Source organism: Tursiops truncatus, chromosome 5, assembly GCF_011762595.2.
Source record: "Tursiops truncatus isolate mTurTru1 chromosome 5, mTurTru1.mat.Y, whole genome shotgun sequence".
Lineage (NCBI taxonomy): Eukaryota > Metazoa > Chordata > Mammalia > Artiodactyla > Delphinidae > Tursiops > Tursiops truncatus.
The window spans coordinates 64378175-64402324 of NC_047038.1; the positions used below are offsets into that span (position 1 = coordinate 64378175).

A 24150-nucleotide genomic window follows, 5' to 3' on the forward strand; every position below is an offset into this window, starting at 1 on the left:
TCGATGGCCTAGCACCTGACAGGGCTTACACATGTTCAATGAATGCACAGCCACCACTCCCACCCTGACCCATGGTTTCCCTGTCCTTCCTGGGTCTCTCCCTGTCTCCTCTCATCCTGGTCAAGAGTAAGGAGCCTAGGTCAAGGGCAATGATAGAGAAGAAGAAAAAACAGAGAATAGAAAACTTAAATGTGGCCCTGGGGAAACAAATTGGGAATGGACTCTTCCATTTCTCCTGTTTTCCTTTTCAGCACCCTCCTTCATCTGCTTCTTCCAAAACCTGCTTCTCAGGAACAGGGCCTAAATTACTCATTCACGCCTAGCGGCTCTCTGCTAAGCGGGCCTGAGCCGATGAGACTCAGACACTGAGGGCAGGTGGGAATGGAGATGAAGGAGGACATTGCGCTGGTGAGAAAGCCCCTCTCACCTCTTTCTGGGTTTAACACGGCCCCCCTAGTTCCCATGCACCAGGACCAGGGCAGGACATGGGAGTGGGCTTGTTGAAGATCTGGGACCTTGGAGCCATGTTGCTTCTCGGGGGTGCACATCTGTGGGAGACGTCAGTAGCTAGGAGAGAGTCCCCCTCCTGCATCCTCCACGCTTGTCTTTCACCCAACGCTGCGTGGTCATCAGATAGACGGTGACTGCAAACAGCAGGAAAAGATTGTGCAATTGGAAACACACAAGCCGCTGTGAAAAGAGGAAATAAAACCAGTGGGCTGAGAACATATTGGGGTGAAAAAGGATCAGAAACTCAAGAACAAAGAAGAACTTCAAAAAAGCCCTGAGAAGCAAGTGGCCTTGCAAAGGAGGCTCAACGGATCTCATGGATGGGGCTCCTCAACACACAGTGAGTCGAACCCCCAGAATAAGAGGAATCTAGAAGGTACTCACCTTATACAACTGTGTAAAGTGTTATGGCTTTCAAATATACCCCCCTGGGGGATTTCAGGGAGAAGAGCATGCGCCCTCTGACAAAGCACAGACACCAGAGCCGGCCCCAGTCCCCAGATCCTTCGCCGGGACACATCGGATACCCTAGATCAAGTATCAGCCCAGATACTCCCAGATACTCTCCTGACCCAGAAAACTTCACATCCCTTATCACCTGCTTACGGCTCTTCTGCCGGCTACGTAATGGCTCTCTTTTTACCAGTAGAGGTTTTGCTGATTGCTGGAGCCCACGTGGTTCAGCAGGGGAATCATATTGACATTTATCAAGACCCTGCTATACACCAAGTATGTGTTTGGCACTTTATCTGTTTTCTCTTTAATCCTCACAATAAGCCTTTTAAGTAAATGTTACAGTTATCATTTTTACAAATGAGAAAACTGAGACTCAAAGAAGTTCTGTGACTTACTCAAGCTCACATAAATAGTGAGTGGTGGTCCCAAGATTTGAACCTGGGCCACAGGACTCCTGCTGTGTCTTTACGTCCTTTCTGTTGCATTAGGTCAGCAGAGACATGGGGGAGATGCCTCCCTGCCCTCCTCCTGCATCCATGGCAGACGCTGCTGATGATCTTGGTGGTTGTTCCCTCTGATCTAGGATTATGTACGAGGCACAGCCTACATATAGAGAAGTTATGATCCATGTTCTCAAGGAGTTTGCTTTGACATAGGTTAAAATATAATACAGCAGTAGACTAGGAATGTAAGCCTGTAAATAACACAAGTGCTAAAAAGATTCTGGTAAGCTTATAAATCATAGGAAATATATCCACCATCCTTTGTCTGAAAGCTGACCTTTTCCCTGCTTTCTAATTCCTTGGATTTCTTTTCTCATTCTAGATATTACTCATTTATTCAATCAAAAAAAGTGTCTTCTCTGGGTCTAGGAGTACAGCATAAAACAAGACCAAGCCCCCGCTCTCAGGGAGCTTAATTTCTAGTAGGAAGACAGACAAGAAACAAGCAAGTGCACACAGACATGCACATACTTCAGCTGGTCATAGTGGGATGAGACAGTAAAGCAGGGAAGATGAGTAGATTGGAGTGGAATGTTGTTTTATGTACGGTTGTCTGGCAAGGGACTTCTGATAAGGCGGCACTTGAACTGAACCAAGAAGGAAGAGAGAGAGGGAGCTGAGAGGATATGGCCAAGGGCACCGCAGGCAGAAGGAACAGAGGCCCTGAGCAGGGGTGGCGTCGTGCTTGTGGGATGGCAGAGGCCAGCCTGACTGGAGTGCAGTGAGTGCGGGGCGAGGGTTAGAGATGGAAAGCTGGTAAGGATTTGGGCTTTTACTCTAATTGTCACTACAGGGAAGTGAGGAGACCTGTCCAGCCTCCAGACATCAAGCAGGGCTGCTGTGGACTCTCCAGTTCCCATGTGTTTCTGGTTCTGCAGGTTCTTCCTTTTATGTGGGAGAGCTCCCTCTCTGGGGATCTGTACGGGGCTCCTGGGCTCCTGCACTGGAAGACAGGTGGGATTTAATGGAACCAGCTGAGCTGCACTCAGTGTTGGCCCTGGCCTCCCCACGCACCTGCCCACATCGAGCTTTTGCACCGTGACTCTCTTTTCCCTTCAGGCTGTGCTCTGTCTTCATCTGGGATGCTGACCCCTATTGCAGTGCTTGAGCCTGGTTAAGTGGATTTAAGGGTTTGATGACATATATCAAGGGTCAGCAAACTCTGGCCAGCCACCTATTTTTATAAAGAAAGTTTTATTGGAACACAGCCATGCCTATTCATTCACATATTGCCTTTGGCCGCTTTCACAACACAACAGCAGAGAAGAGTGGTTGCTACAGAGACCATTTGGCCTGCAAAGCTGAAAACATTTACTATCTGGCCCTTTACCTAAAGAGTTTGCCAACCTCTGTAATAGATTTAGATCTGCTAACTCTCACAAAGCAGAAAAGAAGATTTTAAAAGACTGCTACAAAAATATGTAAATAATTAAATCCACAGCGGATTGACAATAATATTAATATTGCAGTGAAAAAGAAGACAAGACAATGGCAGGACTGATGTTCTCCCACTCATAGTACAAACTGCTTGTCAGATAAGATAATAGCCTCTAATCAGTTCTGTCAAGAAGTTGGTGGACAGAGAGAGAGAAGGGCAGGGGGCAGGGGGTAGGAGAGAGAAATGGATAGCTAGATAGGTAAATGGTGGCTACAGGTTACATGCTCAAGTTTTAATGCTGGGGTTGCATTTTCCCCCTTTAATCATCAACTTGTTTAGCACTTTTCACGGTCAAACACTGTTCTTAGGGTGTTACCAAGTCCATTTTGTATCTGCTTACCCAACTCAAAGCAGAGCCAATCTACTGACACAGGGTTGTGCTGAAGAAATGTATAACGTTTATTGCAAGGTGTCAAACAAGGAAAATGGGCAACTGATGCTCAAAAGACCTAAACTCCCCAATGGCTTTCAGGGAAAGGTTTTTAAGAGCAACATGAAGGGTGAGGGTTGCGGGATGCCTAATCAGCTCATGGACATTCTTCTGATTGGTTGGTGGTGAGGTAACTGGGTGGTATTTCAGAAGTCAGCATCATCAGCCTTCTGTTTCCAACCAGTCTGGGGTCTGTGTGCTAATGTCTTCCTCCTGGTAGGGGTTTCAGTCCCTGCAAAACAATTCAGAGATATGGCTCAGGATGTTACCTATAGCCCTTGAGGAGGAACTAAAGATCCTTGACTTTGTTTTATGGCTAAACTTTGTCTTGCTTGATTTCTTTCCTTTTTTCCTCATTTTCTCACTTCTCTCATTAAATTTGCTCTTTGGAACTCATGGAAGGCCTAGAAGGCTATAGCTTTTCTACAAACAAGAGGCGGGGACATAGTGGGGGAGCATCTATCCCTGGGAAGGCCCTGAAAGGTACTGCTTGGTTTCAAGGGTTTCACATATGTTAACTCATTTAGTTCTCAAAACAACCTTAAGAGGCAGATACTATTATAATTGTCCCCATTTTATAGATGGAGAAAGAGAGGCACAGAGAGGTTAAGGAATGTCTCCAGAGTTACACAGCTAGGAAGTGGCAGGAAGGCTTGAATCCAAGCAGTTTGACTCCAGAGTTTATGTTCTTAAATTCTACTTTATACTGCTTTTCTTGATTATGAAAACAAAGACAAAACAAACTGGAACATGTTCAGTGAGTATAGCCTCAGTGGGTAGTAGCCCTTTTGGCATGATTTGACATCTTAGCTACCAACCCTTATCCCAAACCTTGGTGCATGGTAAAAGAATTTGGAGATTACTCCTTTAAAAAAGTTCTGATTTTTTAATTTCGAGACACATGTCCAGGATGAGTCCATTAGAAAGTAGTGTGAAATAGGGCATCAGAAGCCCATCGGGGAACCTCCTGAGATTTCAGTGAGTTGGGAGGCATTGGTTAGCAGTTGCCACAGCTCTGAGCACCCAGGACAGCTCTCCTCTGCTAAGAACTTGGGCTCCTAGGGAGGCTGAGGGTCTCTGGCTTGGCTCTCAGTGGAGAGTTGTCATCCTGTCCTGTCTACCCCCTCTCTGGGTGGACCACAGACTTTTCATCTGTAAAACAAGGGAGATCAGCTAGTTGGTCTCCATGAGCTTTTCAAAGGTCAAAAATATTCTGATTCTAGATTTAATGAAATGGAGAAAATATCCATGCCATATTAATTTGTAGGGGGGAAATCCTTTACAAAGCATTATGTTTGATTTTTGCTAAAAAAATACATGTAACAGAATAAAGGTATTTGTGCTTTTCACTCCTTTGTCTTTCCCCCTCCCTCCCCCTCTGCTACTGGGGAGAAGGTCTTTTTGCAAAAATTTCACTAGGATTCTCTGTCAGGCAGGAGCTCTATTCCAAACAGCAGAAGCACTGCCATCCTTCTCCTGGAATGGAGCCCTAATTTCCTGCATTTATTTCTTTTGCATTAGTTTTTGTAGTGAAACATTTAAATTCCTTTCTCATTTCCTTTTGTGTATATTATTATTATTTTTAGCCATGCCTCACGGCATGCAGGATCTTAGTTACCCGACCAGGGATCGAACCCGTGCCCCCTACAGTGGCAGCACAGAGTCTTAACCACTGGACGGCCAGGGTAGTCCCTTGTGTATATTCTTTAGCTAATTTTTTTGTGGTTACCATGGAGATTACATTTAACATACTAAAGTTAAAACACTCTAATTTGAATTTATATCAGTTTACCTTCAATAACACATAAAAACTCTGCTCCTTCCACAGATTTGTTCTCACCCCTTTCAATTGTTGATGTTACAAAATTATATCTTTATACATTGTGTGTAATGGTTATTTTTTTACTACAAAAAGAAACTAACAGTTGGAATAGGCAATAAAATGAATAAATCTCCAGAGAATTATGCTGAGTGAAAAAAGCCAATTGCAGAAGGTTACATACTGTATGATTCCGTTTATATAACATTCTTGAAATGACAAAGTTATAGAAATGGAAAACACAGATTAGTGGTTGTCTGGGGTTACAGAGGGGGTAAGGGAGTAGGGAAGTGGGTGTGGCATCTGGGATGCCCCCAGAAGGCATGAGCTCAATGGGCAAAGGGTTCTCAGCAGCTTCAGCCAAAAAGGGTTGAGCTGGGACCCTGAGGGAGGGAGAAGGTAGGAAAGGGTGGGAAACCATTCAAGGAAGATCCTGCGTGAACTACAATGCAACACCATGAGAACAGGAAAGGAGTATTTAGAAGCACCCTCCGCGCTTCTTTGTACTCATAATCTTCATGGAGTGAGGCAGAGTTCTGCTACTGACCTGGGTGCCTCCAGATCTCACAGGACATGACAACACAGTTCCGTGACCATTGAAAAAGGTGGCTGCCGCATGAACACTGTCTGTCTCTGCCTGGTTGGATTCTTCTGGGTGACCTTTCTTTTCCTTCATTGTGCTTTTCTATACTTCCTAATCTTGCTACACTAGACATGTATTTCTTATACAACAAAAATTGTGTTAAAACATATTAAGGGGCTTCCCTGGTGGCGCAGTGGTTGAGAATCCGATGCAGGGGAGGCGGGTTTGTGCCCCGGTCCGGGAAGATCCCACATGCCGCGGAGCGGCTGGGCCCGTGAGCCATGGCCTCTGAGCCTGCGCGTCCGGAGCCTGTGCTCCACAACGGGAGAGGCCACAACAGTGAGAGGCCAGCGTACCCCCCTCCCAAAAAAATTAAGATCTTACAGAATGTCTCTAATAGCCTAATATTATATTTTGGGAATAGACAAGTCCCTCAAGATTGGTCCATAGAGGAGGATTTGGCTCCCAGCGACTCTGAAATGACTGGAATCCTTTATTGTGGCAAGGAAGGCTGCTTCTCAAAAGGTGCAGACATTGAAAGGGTTATTGTGTTCTCTAGAAATTTTCTGAATTGTGGGTCCCTTTTTTCTGGCCAGAATATACTCCCTCAGATAGTGATACCACACAAACTGTGGTGAAATGCTGCTCAGAATTTCTACCCATGAGCTGGGGGAAGGTAGCTGCTGGCATGAATATCGTGAACTTCCCAACTTATTTAGGGCTCTGTGAACCTGAATTAACATGCCAACAGATATGACCATTCCTGTTAATGGGCTCTCAGGAAATAGGGTGTACTCTGGAGGTTCCAAATTTCTAGATGACTGAGGTTTATTCAGATTATTTTCATTGTCTGAATCCGTATTTTAGAAAATCAGTCTAAAGCATATCTGCCTGCTTTTTAGCCTTATTGAGCTCTAAGTGGTGAACTCAACGGATTACTTCTTCCATAATTTTCCTACAAGCTACAGGACCACTATGTTAAAGGTCTCTCACTCTCTCTGGTTTTTTTTTTTTCTTTCTTTTTTTTTCTTTTTTTTTTGCGGTACGCGGGCCTCTCACTGTTGCGGCCTCTCCCGTTGCGGAGCACAGGCTCCGGACGCGCAGGCTCAGCGGCCATGGCTCACGGGCCCAGCCGCTCCGCGGCATGTGGGATCTTCCCGGACCGGGGCACGAACCCGTGTCCCCTGCATTGGCAGGAGGACTCTCAACCACTGCGCCACCAGGGAAGCCCTCTGTTTTTGTTTTTGTTTTTGTTTTTTGGTGTGTTTTGGAGCTAAGGGAAACAGTAAAAGTGCACAGGTCCCAGGGAAAACACCTAGTGGTTGTTTTTAGAATGAATTTGAGAATTCATTTGAGAATTTGAATTCTCAATTCAGAATTTGAAAATTCTGAATGAATTTGAGAATTCATTCTATACTTTCTAATTTCAAAATTTCAAATTTTGAAATTTCTAATTTCAGAATTTCAAAATTCATTCAGAATTTTCCCCCCAAAAGTATTGGTTTAATTTGGTTTGTGTTAACATTGACAGGTGAGCATCAAGTGTTACCATCTTTTTTTATATTTAAAGTGACCAACTGAATGAACTGAGTTAATCAAAAGCAATCAGACTACCAGAGATGATTACTTTCGAGGCAGGTTTCAAGCAGCACCTGCAGTAGCTAACACCACGTGTTCACTGAGCACTTATTCCCAGGGGCTGTTCTCAGTGATGTGAGGCATCAAAGACACATAAGACAGAGCTTCTCTCACCATGAGAAGGAGAGGCTGCACTAACGTGGGGAGCACATCAGACTGGTGTGGGTGGCCTGGAGTCTGTCTCCGGCCAAGTGCTGCTGGAAGGAAGCCATTCGAATCTCTAGACATCAGTTTCCTCAGGAGAAAATGAGGCATTCAACTCAATTTCAAAAGGACCTTCAGCCTCTGAGATTCCAGAGCCGATGGTTTTTTGGAGGAGGAAGGCCTGTGCGTGGGCACCGGGAACTGTGTCATGTGATGAGTGAGTCAGACTCAGGGCGTCAGAAAAATAACGTCTTCACAATCAACACAAGGGCATAGGCAATTAGGAAACGCACTTAGCTGACAGCTTGAGTGTCTGTTCCATTCGGAAGATATGTTCCTGAAGAGGGACAGGGTGACTCATCAGAAGGCTGTAACTTGATGAAGTACAGCTATCCAATTTCCTTGCTCTGATTCCAGGCAACTGAATGATCTTAATTTGGTTTCCCAAGGCAGTTTCCCCAGGCAAGAGAAGGGACAGGCTGTGGCAACTGGAAACTGACATTCTTTTGTGTGAGCAAAATTAGATCACATATGAGAAATGACTGAAATTATAAGAAGTAGCATTCAAATGCAAAGCATCCTTAGTAATTTCATCACCAGTTATGAATCATTTTCATGCTGATTTGGTTAGCCTTTGAAACTTTTTTTTTTTTAAGAGCTAGTAAACACTGGGTGACTTGGTAAATATAGAAATTCTGTATCTGCAAAGCTGATCAGAGGTGAAAATTACTAACATTTACATAGTGCTTTACAATTTACAAAGTGCTTCTCTATACAGTATCCCAGTAGCTCTGGGAGACAGGGGATATTATTTTCCCAGTTTCTAGTTCAGGAAAGCTCTGTATTGTGAGGGAGGATTTGGGCTGGAAGTCAAACCTAGGTCCTGCACTGCTAATCCAAATCATAGTGCCGCTGCTTCTGAAGCAAGTGAATGCTCTTCTGCCCCCCATCCACCTGCATACACACACACACACACACACACACACACACACACACACACACACCCCTTCCTATACAAGATCTGTGCTCAGTGGGACAACTGAATGAGTGGTGAGAAGCAGAGGCAGAGAAGAAACCCAAATGCCAGTCTATTCCGGAGATTGTGGAACTGCTTCTCTTTCCCTCTTCAAAAGCCACTCCAAGTGCATAGGGCCTTTCCAGATGGCTGTCCCATGGCTGGGTCAGTTCAGCTTTTCTTAGTCCCCGCCTGAGTCTTCTTGCTGCAGGTATAGAAAGTGTCCGGTCTGCTTAGGTGGAATCTCAGGGAGTGTCAGACTCCTATCTCTCTTCCCCTGAATGTTTGGTCTGGATAATCCTGCTGAAGGTAGCTAGGGATGCTCAACCAGGGTGGCTCCCCAGAACAGCACTGCCTGACCTAACACACCTGGGGCTCCTGACTTCTCAGCTACTGGAGCTGCCAGTCTCAGATTACCAGTGGGGAGGGATCTCAGGACCTAGGGCCCTCCGTGCACTGCAAGCCTGAGCTCTTTGCTGTGCAGAGACAGTGGCAGAGTAGGTGCTTTGTGACCAGACCCTTCCCATTCACAGAGAGAACTGGAAGACCGCACTGCCTGGCTGGGAATTTACAGAGACTTAGGGAAAAGATGAACTGGCCCCACTTCTGCATCTCCTTTTGCTGGATTTACTTTGCTGCCTCCAGACTGAGAGGTAAGAGGCTGGTGGGCGTGTAACCATTGTCACTCATCTGGGGCCACTTCTTTGGGTTTTAGGGTGGGCCAGGAAAAAGAACAAATGTTCTAACTGCAAGGAAGTACTTCGTCTTCTTACTGACTCATACTAATCCTGTAGGTGTGCCAGAAAAATAACTCCCGTCGACCTAGAGCTTGTCCCCAGCTGATGCTAGATTATCCCCAACGCTAGTCCTTGGACTGTTGTTCTTTGCCTTGAAATATACATGACACCAAAGGTTGATCAGGTCCCTCTTTTGAGCAGCTGGAGAAACAGCAGATGGAAAATATGCTCACAAGTTGTTTAATGACATTTTTGAAGATTATTCCAACGCTCTTCGTCCAGTAGAGGATACAGATAAAGTTCTGAATGTCACGCTCCAGATTACACTTTCTCAGATTAAGGATATGGTGAGTAACATAGTGGTAACTCTGAAATGTTTAGAATGAAACTAGCAGTGCTTTCCAAAGGGAATGTCTGAACTGGGAATTTGAGAGAAAGTGAGAACAGAGAGCTCTGTGTGCAAGCTGATGGGAGAAGGGAACTCCAGGGGAAGAAAGCTTTCTACAAAATTAATTTCACTAAATTATGTAATCCCGGCCATTAACACTAACAGTCTTAGATCATCTAAAGAAAGTTGGTTACACATTACATGTTCCATCTCTATGAAATGTGCAAAATCAGCAAAACCATAGAGACAGAAAGCAGAGTAGGGGCTGTGGGAATAATGGGGGAATAGTGATAGACTGCTTGACGGTCATAGGCTTCCTCTTTTGGGGTGACAAAATGTTCTGGAAGTAGAGAATGGTGATGGTTCCACAACATTGTGAATAAACTGAAAGTCGCTGAACTGTACACTTTAAAATGGTTACAGTGGTGAGTTTCATGTAATGTGAATTTTATCCCCAGTTTTTAAAAGGTGGGTTTTTTAAAAATTAATTAATTAATTGATTTTTGGCTGCATTGGGTCTTCGCTGGTGAGCGTGGGTTTTCTCTAGTTGCCGCGAGCGGGGGCTACTCTTCGTTGCGGTGCACAGGCTTCTCATTGCAGTGTCTTCTCTTGTTGCAGAGCATGGGCTCTAGGCGCGCGGGCTTCAGTAGTTGTGGCTCGTGGGCTCTAAAGCACAGGCTCAGTAGTTGTGGCGCACGGGCTTAGTTGCTCCACAGCATGTGAGATCTTCCCGGACCAGCACTCGAACCTGTGTCCCCTGCATTGGCAGGTGGATTCTTAACCACTGCACCACCAGGGGAGCCCAAAAGCTGTTGTTTTAAGATGACTTACCTTATATAATGCTTATATGTGTTTAATTACATGAAGTTATGAAACTTGAAAGACTTTTCTTTGGTACATTATCGATGTTTGCCGACTTTTTCATTCAAAAGAATCATCGGTTGATCTATTTTCAGAGAAATTTGGGCAGTTGATCCATGCAGAGATCTGATGATTTAAATATTTGTCCACTTTACATTCCGAACACTAAATCACAGAAAAAAACATTTCCCTGGCAGTCAATCAAGGGGATAGACTGGAAAAATTCTCACTTTCTTATTGGAAATAGACTAGTGCTCTTGGAATTCCTGTTTTGAAGATGAGTGTTCTAGAGACAAGTGCATTCGGTTGAGGTGTTGATGGGATAAAGTTGTATCTGGGTTAATTGTGCAGGATGAAAGAAATCAAATTCTGACTGCCTATTTGTGGATCCGCCAAATCTGGCACGATGCGTATCTCACGTGGGATCGAGACCAGTATGATGGACTGGACTCCATCAGGATCCCCAGCGACCTGGTGTGGAGGCCAGATATTGTCCTGTATAACAAGTAAGTGCAAGTCAGTAGTTTCTCAGGAATGAATTTATTGATGTAACAGAATGTAAACATAATGGAAAAGGAATGTTTAAAACTTGCATGAGGTTAAGTCTATTCATGTTCCTAGTCCCTGAAGTGAAGGTCATAAAACCTCAGATAATAAAACAATAGATCATAAAATCTTAGAGTTACAGCCCCCTTTTCAGATGAGAAACTGTATTAGAAGCCGTGTTAGTTTTCTAGGCCTACTGTAACAAAGTACCACATACTGGGTGGCTTAAATGACAGAAACTTATTGTCTCACAGTTCTGGACGCTAGAAGTGCAAGATAAAGGTACTGGAGCTTCCCTGGTGGCGCAGTGGTTGAGAGTCCGCCTGCCGATGCAGGAGACACAGGTTCGTGCCCCAGTCGGGGAAGATCCCACATGCCACGGAGCGGCTAGGCCCGTGAGCCATGGCCGCTGAGCCTGCGCGTCCGGAGCCTGTGCTCTGCAACGGGTGAGGCCACAACAGTGAGAGGCCCAGGTACCGCAAAACAAACAAACAAACAAAAAAAGATAAAGGTACTGGTAAGGTTGGTTCCTTCTGAGGCCTGTGAGGAACACTCTGTTCCCTGTCTCTCCCCTAGCTTCTCAGGTGTTTGCTGGCAATCTTCAGTTTCTTGACTTGTAGAAGCATCCCCACAATCTCTGCCTTCTTCTTCACATGGTGTTCTCCCTGTGTGTTGTCTGTGTCCATATTTTCCCTTGTATAAGGACACCAGTCTTGTTGAATTAGGTGTTTACACCACACCAGTATGACCTCTTCTAGACTAATTACATCTGCAATGACCCTGTTCCAAATTAGGTCACATTCTGAAGTGCCAGGGGCTAGGATTTCAACATACGAAGTCTTCACAGATGCAATTCAACCCTTAACAGTGGTGCTCCCTTGTCTAAGATCATGTATCAAAAATACATGATACGATTAAGATTAAATCAGAATGGGCCTGCTAGAAGCTGGCCTATGGAATTTGGACCTTGTATGGAGTGGAAGATGAACTAGATCATAAGATCACCAGTTGGCCTTTTCCTGGTCCGAGAGCAAGGGGCCTTGGTGAGTGGGTAGGTAAGGTTTAAGTTTCTCAAATTGTAAAGTGTGCACGAATCATCTGAGGAGGTTTTGCTCAAATACAGATTCTGATTCAGTAGGTCTGGGGTAGAGTCTGACGCTCTGCCTTTCTATAAGCGCCAGACGGTACTGCTGCTGTTCCACGGATCACACTTTGAGAAGGAACCAGATAGCTGTCTCAATTCAGGTTCAGATGCTCCACCTGTTGTCAAAGGGGCTCCTCTCTCTTTTTATTCTGGAACTCAAGTTTCTCAGGGCTGGGAAAGGTTCCTCTGAGCAGAGCCATATGAATGAGGAGCAGCTCAGGGGGACTCTCCAGAGAGCTCAGCCTTCTACTGGACGTGTTTCCCTTCAAGAAGCAACTGGTAGGTTGCAGCCTGGATTTTAGTCTCAGTCCTTACTCAGAGAGCTTGTCCGAGGGTCATGACCTCATGAATCATAGTCCTGATGCTGCTGTCCATTCCCCACTCTGGAATGGCAACTCTTCCATACCCCTTCCCAAGCAAGATCACATCCAAGTGCTGGTGCTTTAGTACTCTGGTTCACACCCCCCTCAACACACACACACACACACACACACACACACGTACATAACAGGCAAGAGAATGAGCCAGGATGTCCATTACCTCGTCCCACACACAGGGTGCAGGAGAGTAATCAGAGGATACACTTTACATAGAACACTTACAGCATTCTATAAGTTCAAAATTCTCCCTGGAGGAAAACAGAAGGCTGGTTCTCCTTTTCCTCCTGCTTTGATTGACTGAAGCAGTGCCCAGCCCTTACTGAAACACTTCTTTCCGAGTTGGCATGACCTAAGTTAAGCCTATCCCAGTCCCCCTTTATCAGAGAAGCCAGCTATGCACTCATGAGCTCACACAAGCCTGCTGTGTCTTTGGTAAATTTTGTCCCCGTTCTCCGTCCTTTCCTCCCGAGATCGCTGGCTTTGAGAAGTGTGAGTTCTGATCCCCTTTTCTTTCACACACAGACCCTTTTCACCACACTGATTCATCAACTCTTTTCTTTTCCTCTGGATTGACTCTTTAGTCTTCTTTCCCCTCCTATCATGGACAGTTCTGTTTTGGATCCTCTATTTTCCTGTGTGTTCTCCTTCTCAGTAACATCAGAGTTTTACTATTCAGAGGAAACCCTAAATGGACTTATAGTTGGATGTCATTTGCATTCCTTTAAACAACTGAAATGAGAATAGAAGAGAGTTAGAGGACCAGGCAAAGGAGAGACCCCAGTCCTTTGGGGTCCCCAGGAAGGACCCTGACCCTGGTCCTTCTACCTGAATCCCTGGACCTGCAGAATCTTCTGCTCCCTGATATAATATAAATACTTCTCAGAAACTGGTACAGAAACTTGTAGACCACAAAATGGGCTTCCTGAGTGGTGGTAGGGAGAATAAAGAGGGGTATAAGGCAGGTGATCCAGTCATGTGTGATAAAGATAGTTTGGGCAGGAAGATGCTTAACAGCTAGATTCGCCATTGGTGCCTGAATCCATGGGTTAGACTTGCTGAGGATTGATGAGGATGGTCCTGGGCCTGGAAGCTATTTCATGTGAGGAGCAGTCGAATTTATTGATGCTTAGTTTGGAAGAGAGAGGTCCTTAGGAAGACTTGATGGCTGTCATAGGCAATCATAGGAAAAATAAGGTAGAGAAAAAAGAGAAAATTCCTCCAGAGGACAAAACCCAAAACACTGAGTAGAAGTTAAAGGGTTTTTTAATTGCATTTTAATGCAATTAAAAAAAAAACTAATAATTTGAATAATGAATTTTCCCAAGAGGTAGTGAGCTCTTTCACAATATAATGACTCAAGCAGATATTGGCTGTTACCAAGTCAGTAAAGGAATAAAGTTCTGGTGGGGTTGTTTAGTATAGGTATATGGCCAATATAATGGTTAGTATAAGAGGGTGCAAGGATTCCTGACATTTTTAGGTTAGGTAAAGAGTGGATTACAGAAATTTCAGAAGTGTGTTTATTATGAGGGAGTTTTAATGGTTGGATTTTAATGGAACGGTTTAATACTTGGATTTTAGACCTAGTGAGAAATTGGGTACCCTGTTGTACTCAGAAAGATTTGTCTACAATTTAGCTTTAAGTTCTGCTTAAGTAGCTTAGAGAATTGAAAGGATGGAAAAACTGTAAGATGAGATTGGATATACATATGTCAAATTTTATGAGATTGTATACCTTAAATGTATGCAATTTATTGTATGCCAATCATACATCAATAAAGTGCCTTAAAAAGAAAAAAAAGATGACATTGGAAATAAAGGAGGCAGAAGAGGAACAGGTTTGGAGAAAAAGATGATGAGTTTGGTGTGAGACCTGTTCAGTTTGGGAGACCAAAGGAACAGAGGAGACAACCAACAAAGAGATTGCAAAGGCAAGTTTTCAGCCTGGAAAGAAGGTCACGGCTAGAGCTATCAAAAGCCCTTTAGGGCTTCCCTGGTGGCGCAGTGGTTGAGAGTCCGCCTGCCGATGCAGGGGACACCGGTTCGTGCCCTGGTCCGGGAAGATCCCACATGCTGCGGAGCGGCTGGGCCTGTGAGCCATGGCGGCTGAGCCTGCGCGTCCGGAGCCTGTGCTCCGCAATGGGAGAGGCCACAACAGCGAGAGGCCCGTGTATCGCAAAAAAAAAAAAAAAAAAAAAAAAAAGCCCTTTAAGCCCTTATAGAACTGCTCAAGGAGGGAAAGAAAATGGCTGAGGATAAAGTTGGAGAATTTCTTCACTGAAGAAATTTACAGAGAACATTCAGAAGAAATGGTTAAAGGGGTAGAAGGAGAACTGAGAGAATTGCCTCATAGAAACCAAAGGAAGAAACGATGTCTAGGAACAACTCAAAGTGAAGTGCTTGGGAAGGGTTGACAGACTCTTAGAAGAGTCTTTAGATTTGCCCATTTGCAAGTCATGAGTGACCTTTGAAAGAGCACACTTTGAAAGCTGGGAAGAAGCCAAATTGCAAGAATACAAGCAAGACGGGGAAGTGAAAGCAGCAGGCACCAATTACTCTTGAGAGCGGTGTGCAGAGAGGAGAGAGGTGGGAGGGGCCTGGGAGGAAGGGAAGTTGGTAGGGAGACTTGGGAACAGAGCTGGGAGGGGATTAGAGGAGCCAGAGAGAATAAGAGAGACCAAGAGAGGCGAAATCCTGAAAGAGACTTGGAAGGAAAGAAGTCACAGTACAAGAAGAGAAGTTAGCCTTGAAAAGAAAGAGAGGGACCTCTTTTTTTTTTTTTAATTTATTTATTAATTTATTTATTTTTGGCTGCGTTGGGTCTTCATTGTGGTGCGTGGGCTTTTCATTGCGGTGGCTTCTCTTGTTGCAGAGCACGGGCTCTAGGCGCACAGGCTTCAGTAGTTGTGGCTCGCAGGCTCTAGAGAGCAAGCTCAGTAGTTGTGGCACACAGGCTTAATTGCTCCGTGGCATGTGGGACCTTCCTGGACCAGGGCTCGAACCCGTGTCCCCTACATTGGCAGGCGGATTCTTAACCACTGCGCCACCAGGGGAGCCCGAGAGGGACTTCTTTTTGACGTGGAAGGGAAGATAAGGGGGACACACGAAAGACGGAGAGACTGGAGATAGGAAAAAGGGTGGCTTGTGGGACTGAGTAAGGAGACAAGCCTATGTCGAGGTTCCAGGCACTGTCTGGTACCAGAAAAACTGGCTGATTCTCACTGTTCTCTCCTTCACCAGCCCACACTTCTCCAGTTCTGGAGATCTTGCTTCTTACAGCCCCTGCTGGGAAAGGTCTTTCTGCTCAAGTGCGAAGCTGAAGTCAGCTCAGTCTTTGATCAGGGGAGAAGGGACTGCGTGAAGGGCACTAAGGGTTGGAGGAAAGGGAAGGTAAGAGGAAAACAATTTATCTCTTAGGATCATATTATTGAACGCTGCCCTCTCGACCTCCATTTTGAAATTTTGTCCCTGTAATTTTTTTCATTTTCTAGTTGGGAAAATAGAACACAGTTAGAAACAGAGGGAAGGGAAAGAGAAGAAACTCATATGTATTGGACACTTACTGTGTGTCAGGCAGTGAATTGGGGCTCTACATAGTGTGGTAGACAAAATAATTGCCCCCAGAGTGTCTCCATCTCAATCCCTGAAGTCTGTGAATATGTCACCTTACATGGCAAAAGGGACTTTGCAGGTGTGATTAAATTAAGGATTTGAGAGGAGATTACCCTGCTGGGGCCAATGGAAACAACCTTACAAGTCCTTATAAGAGAGAGAGGTGGGAGAGTCAGATGCCACAAAGGAAGCAGATATCAGAGTGATGGAAGGAAGGAGTCCTAAACCGAAGAATGCAGGCAGCCTCTAGAAGCTGGAAAAGGCAAGGAAATGGACTCTCCTTTAGAGCCTCTAGAAAGAACGCAGCCCTGCCTAAACCTTGATTTTCGGATTTTTGACCTCTACAACTGTAGAGATGCTAAATTTGTATTATTTTAAGACACTTGGTTTGTGGTAATTTTTTACAGCAGCAATAAGAAATTAATAGATTAATTATTTACTTAATATCACATTTAAAAAGAAACCTTAAGGTATTATAGCCTCTACTTTTACAGGTGGGTGACAGAAATGTTACTTGCTCAAGGTTACAGCAACTGACCAAGATTTTAACCCAAATCTCTCTGTGATATTTCTGTGATGTCGTTGCTACTTTCTAAAGGAGAATGAGCCATATTGATCCAATCAACCCACTTACCTTTCTTTGTTAAATCCTTCTTCTGCGCAAGGCATTCAGTCATGTGTTGAGGGGTTAGGATTTTAAGACTCAGTCTCTGACCTCAATGAACAGTCCAATAAGAAATGTATGTAAAATGTAAGCCCCTCATAACACAGAAATAAAGTACCAGAGCCCTTCAAAGGTGAAGGAATTTCATCAGACTGGAGGGGCAGGCGGGGCTTTTCAGAGGGGTAGGCATCTGAGCTGTCTTGAAGGATGTATTAGATTTATATTTGCAGAAAGTGGGGCGGGTATTATAGATAGAAGAAAGAGTTTGAGTAAAGGAGAGACAATCACAGGATCTGTTAGGGTTTCAGCCTTGACTGGTGGTGTGCGAGTGAAGGAGACCAGTGGGAGACATCAGAGACCAGTGGGAGGCTACAGAGTGGGATGGGAGTAGATCATGGAACGTCTAGGACACTGAACTTAGGAGGTTTGGAAGTATTTGGTCGGCCATAGGAAACCAGTGCAAGTGCTGAGCTGTAAAAAGATGTGATCAGAGAAACCAGGGAGATAAAACAAGATATTGGTCATGAAGTAATTAAATAGTAATGTCTTTAAACTCCTCCTGAGTAGCTGGGGTGATGTTTTCAGACAGTGGGCTCCTTTGCCCTCTGGCTTCTGGTTGGGTTGGGTCAATGAGAAGCACCAGTGAGCAATTGGAGGGAGAAAAGGGAGTGAGGTTAGGGCATGTATTCCCTTGCTCTCTTCCTATAGAGTTATTATCTTTGGCTTGCTGTGTCCCTTGACAGAAAGGTATAGCTCCTGTCATGGTGACCCTCTTAAGCAAGTCTTTCCTTCCAGGTGTTGGTAACTGCACCTTCCCTTCACCTCTTTGGGCCCAGGAATGGTAATAGCTCTGCTGTTACTAGCCCTGGAGTGGTTGCCCTACACCTTATCCATACCTTTGTAAATAGTCCCTGCATTAAACACTCCTCAAATTATCTAATTTGAGTGGGCCATCCACTTTCTGCAGGGACCATGACTAATACAATTATTCTAGCTCCAGATAGATTCTCTCTGACCCCGAGATCTCTTACACCAAGGAAGGTAGGATGGGTGAGTTCCCATCCTCCAGTTCTCACTTCTCGTATAGCTAACTATATATATTTCTCATTGTTACAGAGGGTAGGTTCAGGCATTTTCAAAATATTCATTTTGTTCTCTTCACAAGACCACGTTAAAGATCCCCTCTCTAGACCTCCATTAAAAATCGAGTGCCACAATTCAGCTGTAATGCTCTGATTAGAGTGGACCCAATCAGACCATTACAGTTAACATTGTGGTACCTAAATTTTAATAAGTAGGAAAAAAACTTTTAAAACATGCCAGTTCTTTGATCTAACACACCCTCTTCTAGCAATTTAACCTAAGGAAAGAGTCAGTGGATAAACGCAACAATTTGACTACAGAGATGTTCACTGCGGCATTGCTTGTAAATTTAAAACTGGAAACAACCATAATGTTGAAAATAGGTGAATTGGTTAAATAACTATGGCACATCTCTATAATGGAATGTAATTGAATACCATTTAGCCACAAAAATAAAGTTGCAAAAGAATATGAACAGATGATCATAAATGTTTTTAAATTGTCTCAATGTTATTTTGTAAATTAACTTTTTTATTTTGAGATTATTTTACAGAAAAGTTGCAAATATGGTACAGAGTTCTTGTTTATTCTTCACCCAGTTTCCCTTAATGTTACATCTATGTAACCATAGTACATTTGTCAAGACTAATACAATACTATTAACTAAACTACAGACTATTTGGACTTCACCAGTTTTTCCACTAATGTACTTTTTCTGTAAGAATCTAATTCAGCAAACCACATTACATTTAGCCATAATATATTTTGTAGGGAAAAAATCATAAGGAACACTTGGGAAAATGTGCATTAAAATATTAACAGAAACATATCAGTTAAGGCTGTAAGCATTAGAAACTGACTTTGTCTACCTTGTGACAAAGGGAATCTGTTGGAAGGATATCGTACAGCTCACTGAATTAAAGGAAAAAAAATCAATGACCAGGTCTTGGAAAGGACAAACCAGGACTACTCTACAGTTCAAGACAGTGGGGAATATTGAGATTTTTTTAAACAAAATAATAATAATTAATTGACTTTTATAGGGAGCCATCACCAGTGTGAGTCTTTTTGGTCTTTGGGTCACTCTGCTTAAGATCTAAACTGCAGGGAGAGTGAATCACTTGGACCTAGCTCGGGTCACACAGCCAGCCGCTGGCCAAGGGTGGCTGAGGAACCTTGATCATTGTTTCATCTGCCTTACAATGGTCATGGAGAAAGAGTCATTCCCCAAAGTGAAACAGAAATTCTGTACCCCCAAGATGTAAGGCATAAATGTTGATAAAGCAAAAAGAAATTATATCTAGAATAAATTATTATCTCTTAGATTATGGGTGAATAATCTTTTCTCTGTGTTTTTCAAATGTTCTACTGTAAACATGTACAACTCTTTCAACAGCAACAAAAAGTTACTTTAATATTCTTGTGCCCACAGTTAACAAAATCAGGTAAGCAGAGCCCCCTGTTAGATTTTAGCCTCGTTTACTTTTTGTCTGGGTGTCTGAATCATTATACCTGGACCAAGAGAGTGGCACTGGGAATGGAGAGGAAGGGACGTAAAGCAGAGATGCTTTAAAGAAAGAATCCAAGAGAACTCGGCCCTAACTATTCACAGGAAATGGAGAAGAGGGCAAATTAGAGTTGATTCCAGACTTTCAAGCCAGGGTGACAGGAATGGTGATCCACTACCAAGACACTGAAGTGATGGGCACAGGGCGCTGAGCTATCGGGGGTAAGGAGTTCGGTGAGTTGTCCTGGCGAGCAGCTCTCATCTTCCTCCTCTGACCTCCAGGGCTGATGATGAATCTTCTGAGCCTGTGAACACCAACGTGGTCCTGCGGTATGATGGGCTGATCACCTGGGATGCACCAGCCATCACCAAAAGCTCCTGTGTGGTGGATGTCACCTACTTCCCCTTTGATAACCAGCAGTGCAACCTGACCTTTGGTTCCTGGACCTACAATGGCAATCAGGTGGATATATTCAACGCCCTGGACAGCGGAGACCTCTCAGACTTCATCGAAGATGTAGAGTGGGAGGTGCATGGCATGCCTGCTGTGAAGAATGTGATCTCCTATGGCTGCTGCTCTGAGCCTTACCCGGATGTGACATTCACTCTCCTTCTAAAGAGGCGGTCCTCTTTCTATATCGTCAACCTCCTCATCCCATGTGTCCTCATATCTTTTCTGGCTCCCTTGAGTTTTTATCTCCCAGCAGCCTCTGGGGAAAAGGTCTCCCTGGGAGTGACCATACTGTTGGCCATGACTGTATTTCAGCTCATGGTGGCAGAGATCATGCCAGCCTCAGAAAATGTCCCTCTGATAGGTGAGTTCAAGTGTCTTACACTTTGAGTCAGCACTGTGGTAACTGGGGTTGTATCTGTATCTTTAAACTCCTAACAATGAGGTCAACTTCAGACTCAACACAGGCTGTCACATACTTCATTTGGTGTCTTCAATTGGCATCTTTGAAAAGAGATGTGGCTGTTGGAAACAAAGCTGGTCTTGTTGTCTCCAGGTTCACCCAAAAGAGGAATGAGAACAATATGGTTTAGAGCAGTGGTTCTCACAGTATGGTCTTTGGACCCACAGCATAAGCATCATTTTAGAAATGCAAATTCTCAGGGCCCACCCTAGATCTACTTAATTAGAAACTCTGGCCGTAAAGCCTGGCAAAATGTTTTTAAAAGCTTTCTAGGTGATTTCGATGAGCTTTTTGTTCAAGTCTAATAACCACTGGCTTATAGATTAAGACCCTGATTTTGAAGTCAAAGAAATCTGCGTTTGAACTCTGACTTCACCACTCATTCTTTGATCAGCCTTAAGACAGTTACTTAGTTTTTGAGTCTCTACTTCATCATCAGCAAAATTTGTGTAATTGCTACCTCATTGTGCCACTGCTTAACACAGAGCCTGGCGTATGGTGAGGACTGAGAGAAAAGTGACTATTATCATCACGTTACAAGGGATTTCTTCTTGGGAAGAGTGATAAACGTGTTGGAAATGATGAGCTGGATTTTTAAGCCTGCCGTCTACCCTTGATAGAATAATTCTCAACCTTTACTGGGTATAGTAGGTGTGGGAGAGCTTGTTAAAAATGCAGGTTCCTACACCCAAAGAGGTTGTTTTTCTTTTTAAGCAATCTTGGGCAAGATTTGGGAATCTGAGGTGATTCTCTAGTAGAACACATTTTCAAAATTTTGCAATAATGAAATGTCCCTCTAAGGGAAGGAGTGTAGACTGTGGCTGCCATCCCTGCTTCCCCTTTCCTTTACCTCCCTTGTTCTGAGATCCTTCCTAACACCTTTAATACCTACTTCCTGCCACCAAGGATAATACCCAGATCAATACGTCTATCTCGATGACTTGCTGTTGTAATAGATGCTTATGAGAATCAGAAGCTAGACCTAATTTTTAGTTCTTTAATGTAATCAATGAGGAGAAATTTCAGAACACCAGGAGACTTAGAAAGCAATATAAAAGGGGTATCGTACTGCCCTTTTACCCTCTCCTGTATCCAGTATTACCCAGTATTTAGACGTTACTACATTGGTTTCTCTGTTTGGAGATCTCTTCCTTGTTACGTCTCTCCCAGCAACACCTCCCCACCCCACACCCCACACACACACTCATGTACACCTTTTTGAGAAATAGACACAGAAGGTTCTCTCCTTTCTCACCACCACTAATAAAGAGGAAGACGTTTATTGGTACTTTTATCACCTCTCCTGAGGCAGAAATGATTGACAGTGACAACATCTAATAATAGCCCTGTTTGAGGCAAGATCAGTTGACAGATCCCTCTCTCTTCTTTAGCAGTAAGGTTCAAAAGCAAGCTGGATCAATTTCTAAAGAAAGATGTCTCAGAACATGTCTCAAGAATTTTACAAGCATTACTTTTTCTGTTTCTGTGATAATATGAAATGTATCTTTTTTGGAAGGGTGTACACAGATCTTGAGAACTTTATTAATTGTCACAATTTGTTATTGTAGCACCTATGAAATAGAGTTACAATCCCACAGAAGTGTGTTGAAGTTTCCTGCATCAAGTGTAGCATTTGATCCAGGCTTTTGGCCCACAGCCTTGACAATGTTAAGAAAGATTCCATTTATTTTTAGTTTACTCAGAGCTTTTAACAAATAATAAACAGATGATAATCATTATCAAATGCATTGTCTTCATCTGTTAAGATGATCGTGTGAGTTTTTTTCTTTTCCCCCATTAAGTTAGTGAATTATATTACAGTTTTCTGATGTTGAACTAAACTCTTCTTTATCATGATGAATTATCAATTAAAGACACTGTAGTATTTAGTTAGCCAGTGATTTTTATAGGACTTTCTCAAATGTGTCCATGAATGAAATGCCCTTAATATTTCCTTTCTTGCTACTTGTGGAACCAAGCCTGAATTTACTTCATAAAATGAGATTTTCTAGGCAGTTTTCCCTCTTTTCTATTTTTGGAACAACTTGCATAAGATATGAGTTATCTGTTCCTTAAAAATACGATGAAACTCACCTGTAAAACCTTTTGGCTCTAGAGCTTTTCAGAAGGTGGGTGGGTAGAGGTATTTGGTTAATTCCTATTTCTATTTAAGTGTTCTTTCTTCTTACACTAAATTTGACATCTTATATATTCGCAGAAATTTCATCTAGGTTTTCAAATGTATTATCATACAGCTATTTGTAATATTATTTTATTGTTTTCTAAATTTCTATTCTCTTATTTTTTTCTTTTGCATCTCTTTTTCTTTCTTTCTCCCATCTCTATTCCATGAGTGGCCTCATCAAAGGTTTATCAATTTTATTACACTTTTCAAAAAGCTTGCTTTTGGTTTTGTTCAACGTCTAGGTTCTTTGTTCTACATTTCAGAAATTTGTACCCTCATCTTTATTGTTTCCTTCCCTAATTTTCCTTTTTCATGAATATTTGCTTTACGCAATCACATGTTAAAGACTGAGAGTGACGCAGTGTCTCCTTTCTTCCCCAATGGTAATGAGCTTTCATATTAACAAGGTCCAAAGACAATTCTGAGAACAGACCAAGATCATTCATTGTTTACTTATTTGTTCGTTGAAAGTGGAAGTTTTTCACAACATGACCTCAGCAAAAATTTACAAACATTTTAACTCAGGGCAAGGGACAGTGCTGAAAACTTTTCCTGTATTTTCTCAGTTAAGCCTCGTCATAGTCCTATGAGTTAGATACTAATATTATAGTCATTTTATTAAGAAGGAAGCTGAGGCTTACCAGAATTATATAACTTGCTCTAGGTCACAAGTCTAGTGATGACAGAGCTGGGATTTGAACCCACTTTTATTCAAAAGTCTATAATAGTAACCATCAGTGTATACAGCTTCCTTAGAAAAGGTGTTTGTTTCTTTTTGAGCCAAACACAAGGACAGTTTTAAGCTAACTTGGTTGTTGTTATTTTCCAGGCAAATACTACATAGCCACAATGGCCTTGATCACAGCCTCCACTGCCTTGACCATTATGGTGATGAATATCCACTTCTGCGGGGCTGAGGCCCGGCCAGTGCCACACTGGGCCAGGGTCGTCATCCTGAAATACATGTCTAGGATCTTGTTTGTCTACGACGTGGGTGAGAGCTGCCTTAGACCCCGCCAAGACAGGGAGGAGGACCACCTCACGAAGGTTTATGGCAACCTTCCAGAGGCTAATCTGAAGACGACCAGAAATAAAGACCTTCCCAGAAAGAAGGAAATGAACAAACTCTTAAAGAATGACTTGAGGTACCAGGGTGAAAACCCGCAGGATGTTGACAGTTACTGTGCACGGTACAAAGTGCTGACGAGGAATATCGAATACATTGCCAAATGCCTCAAAGACCATAAGGCCACCAATTCCAAGGGCAGCGAATGGAAAAAGGTTGCAAAAGTCATAGACCGATTCTTCATGTGGATTTTTTTTATTATGGTGTTTGTGATGACTCTTTTGATCATAGCAAGAGCAGATCAGTGAGCATTTGGTATGTGGGGATAAATCAATAAAATTCCCCTGTGATTGACTCTAGTGTTCTTCCAAATTAGAAATACCTATATCTATATATACACAGATATATATAAATTAGGATTTATGTTGTCTTTACTTTTTGTTTTCAACTTCAGATCAATATTATAGCTATCTGTCAGGTTAAATCAAGCAGGAGGTCCAAAATTTCAAGGGCAGGAAAACGGAGGA

General features: G+C 43.3%; 1 protein-coding gene across 1 annotated transcript; it reads left to right on the plus strand.

The window, feature by feature from the left end:
- Positions 1-790: 790 nt before the first annotated feature.
- On the plus strand, positions 791-24111 carry CHRNA9 (cholinergic receptor nicotinic alpha 9 subunit). Its single transcript, XM_004312335.4, has 6 exons — positions 791-886; positions 9070-9189; positions 9475-9620; positions 10874-11028; positions 19741-20273; positions 23387-24111. The coding sequence occupies exons 2-6, from the start codon at positions 9126-9128 to the stop codon at positions 23929-23931; spliced, it is 1443 nt and encodes a 480-aa protein (XP_004312383.2). The 5' UTR covers positions 791-886; positions 9070-9125; the 3' UTR covers positions 23932-24111.
- Positions 24112-24150: the final 39 nt, after the last annotated feature.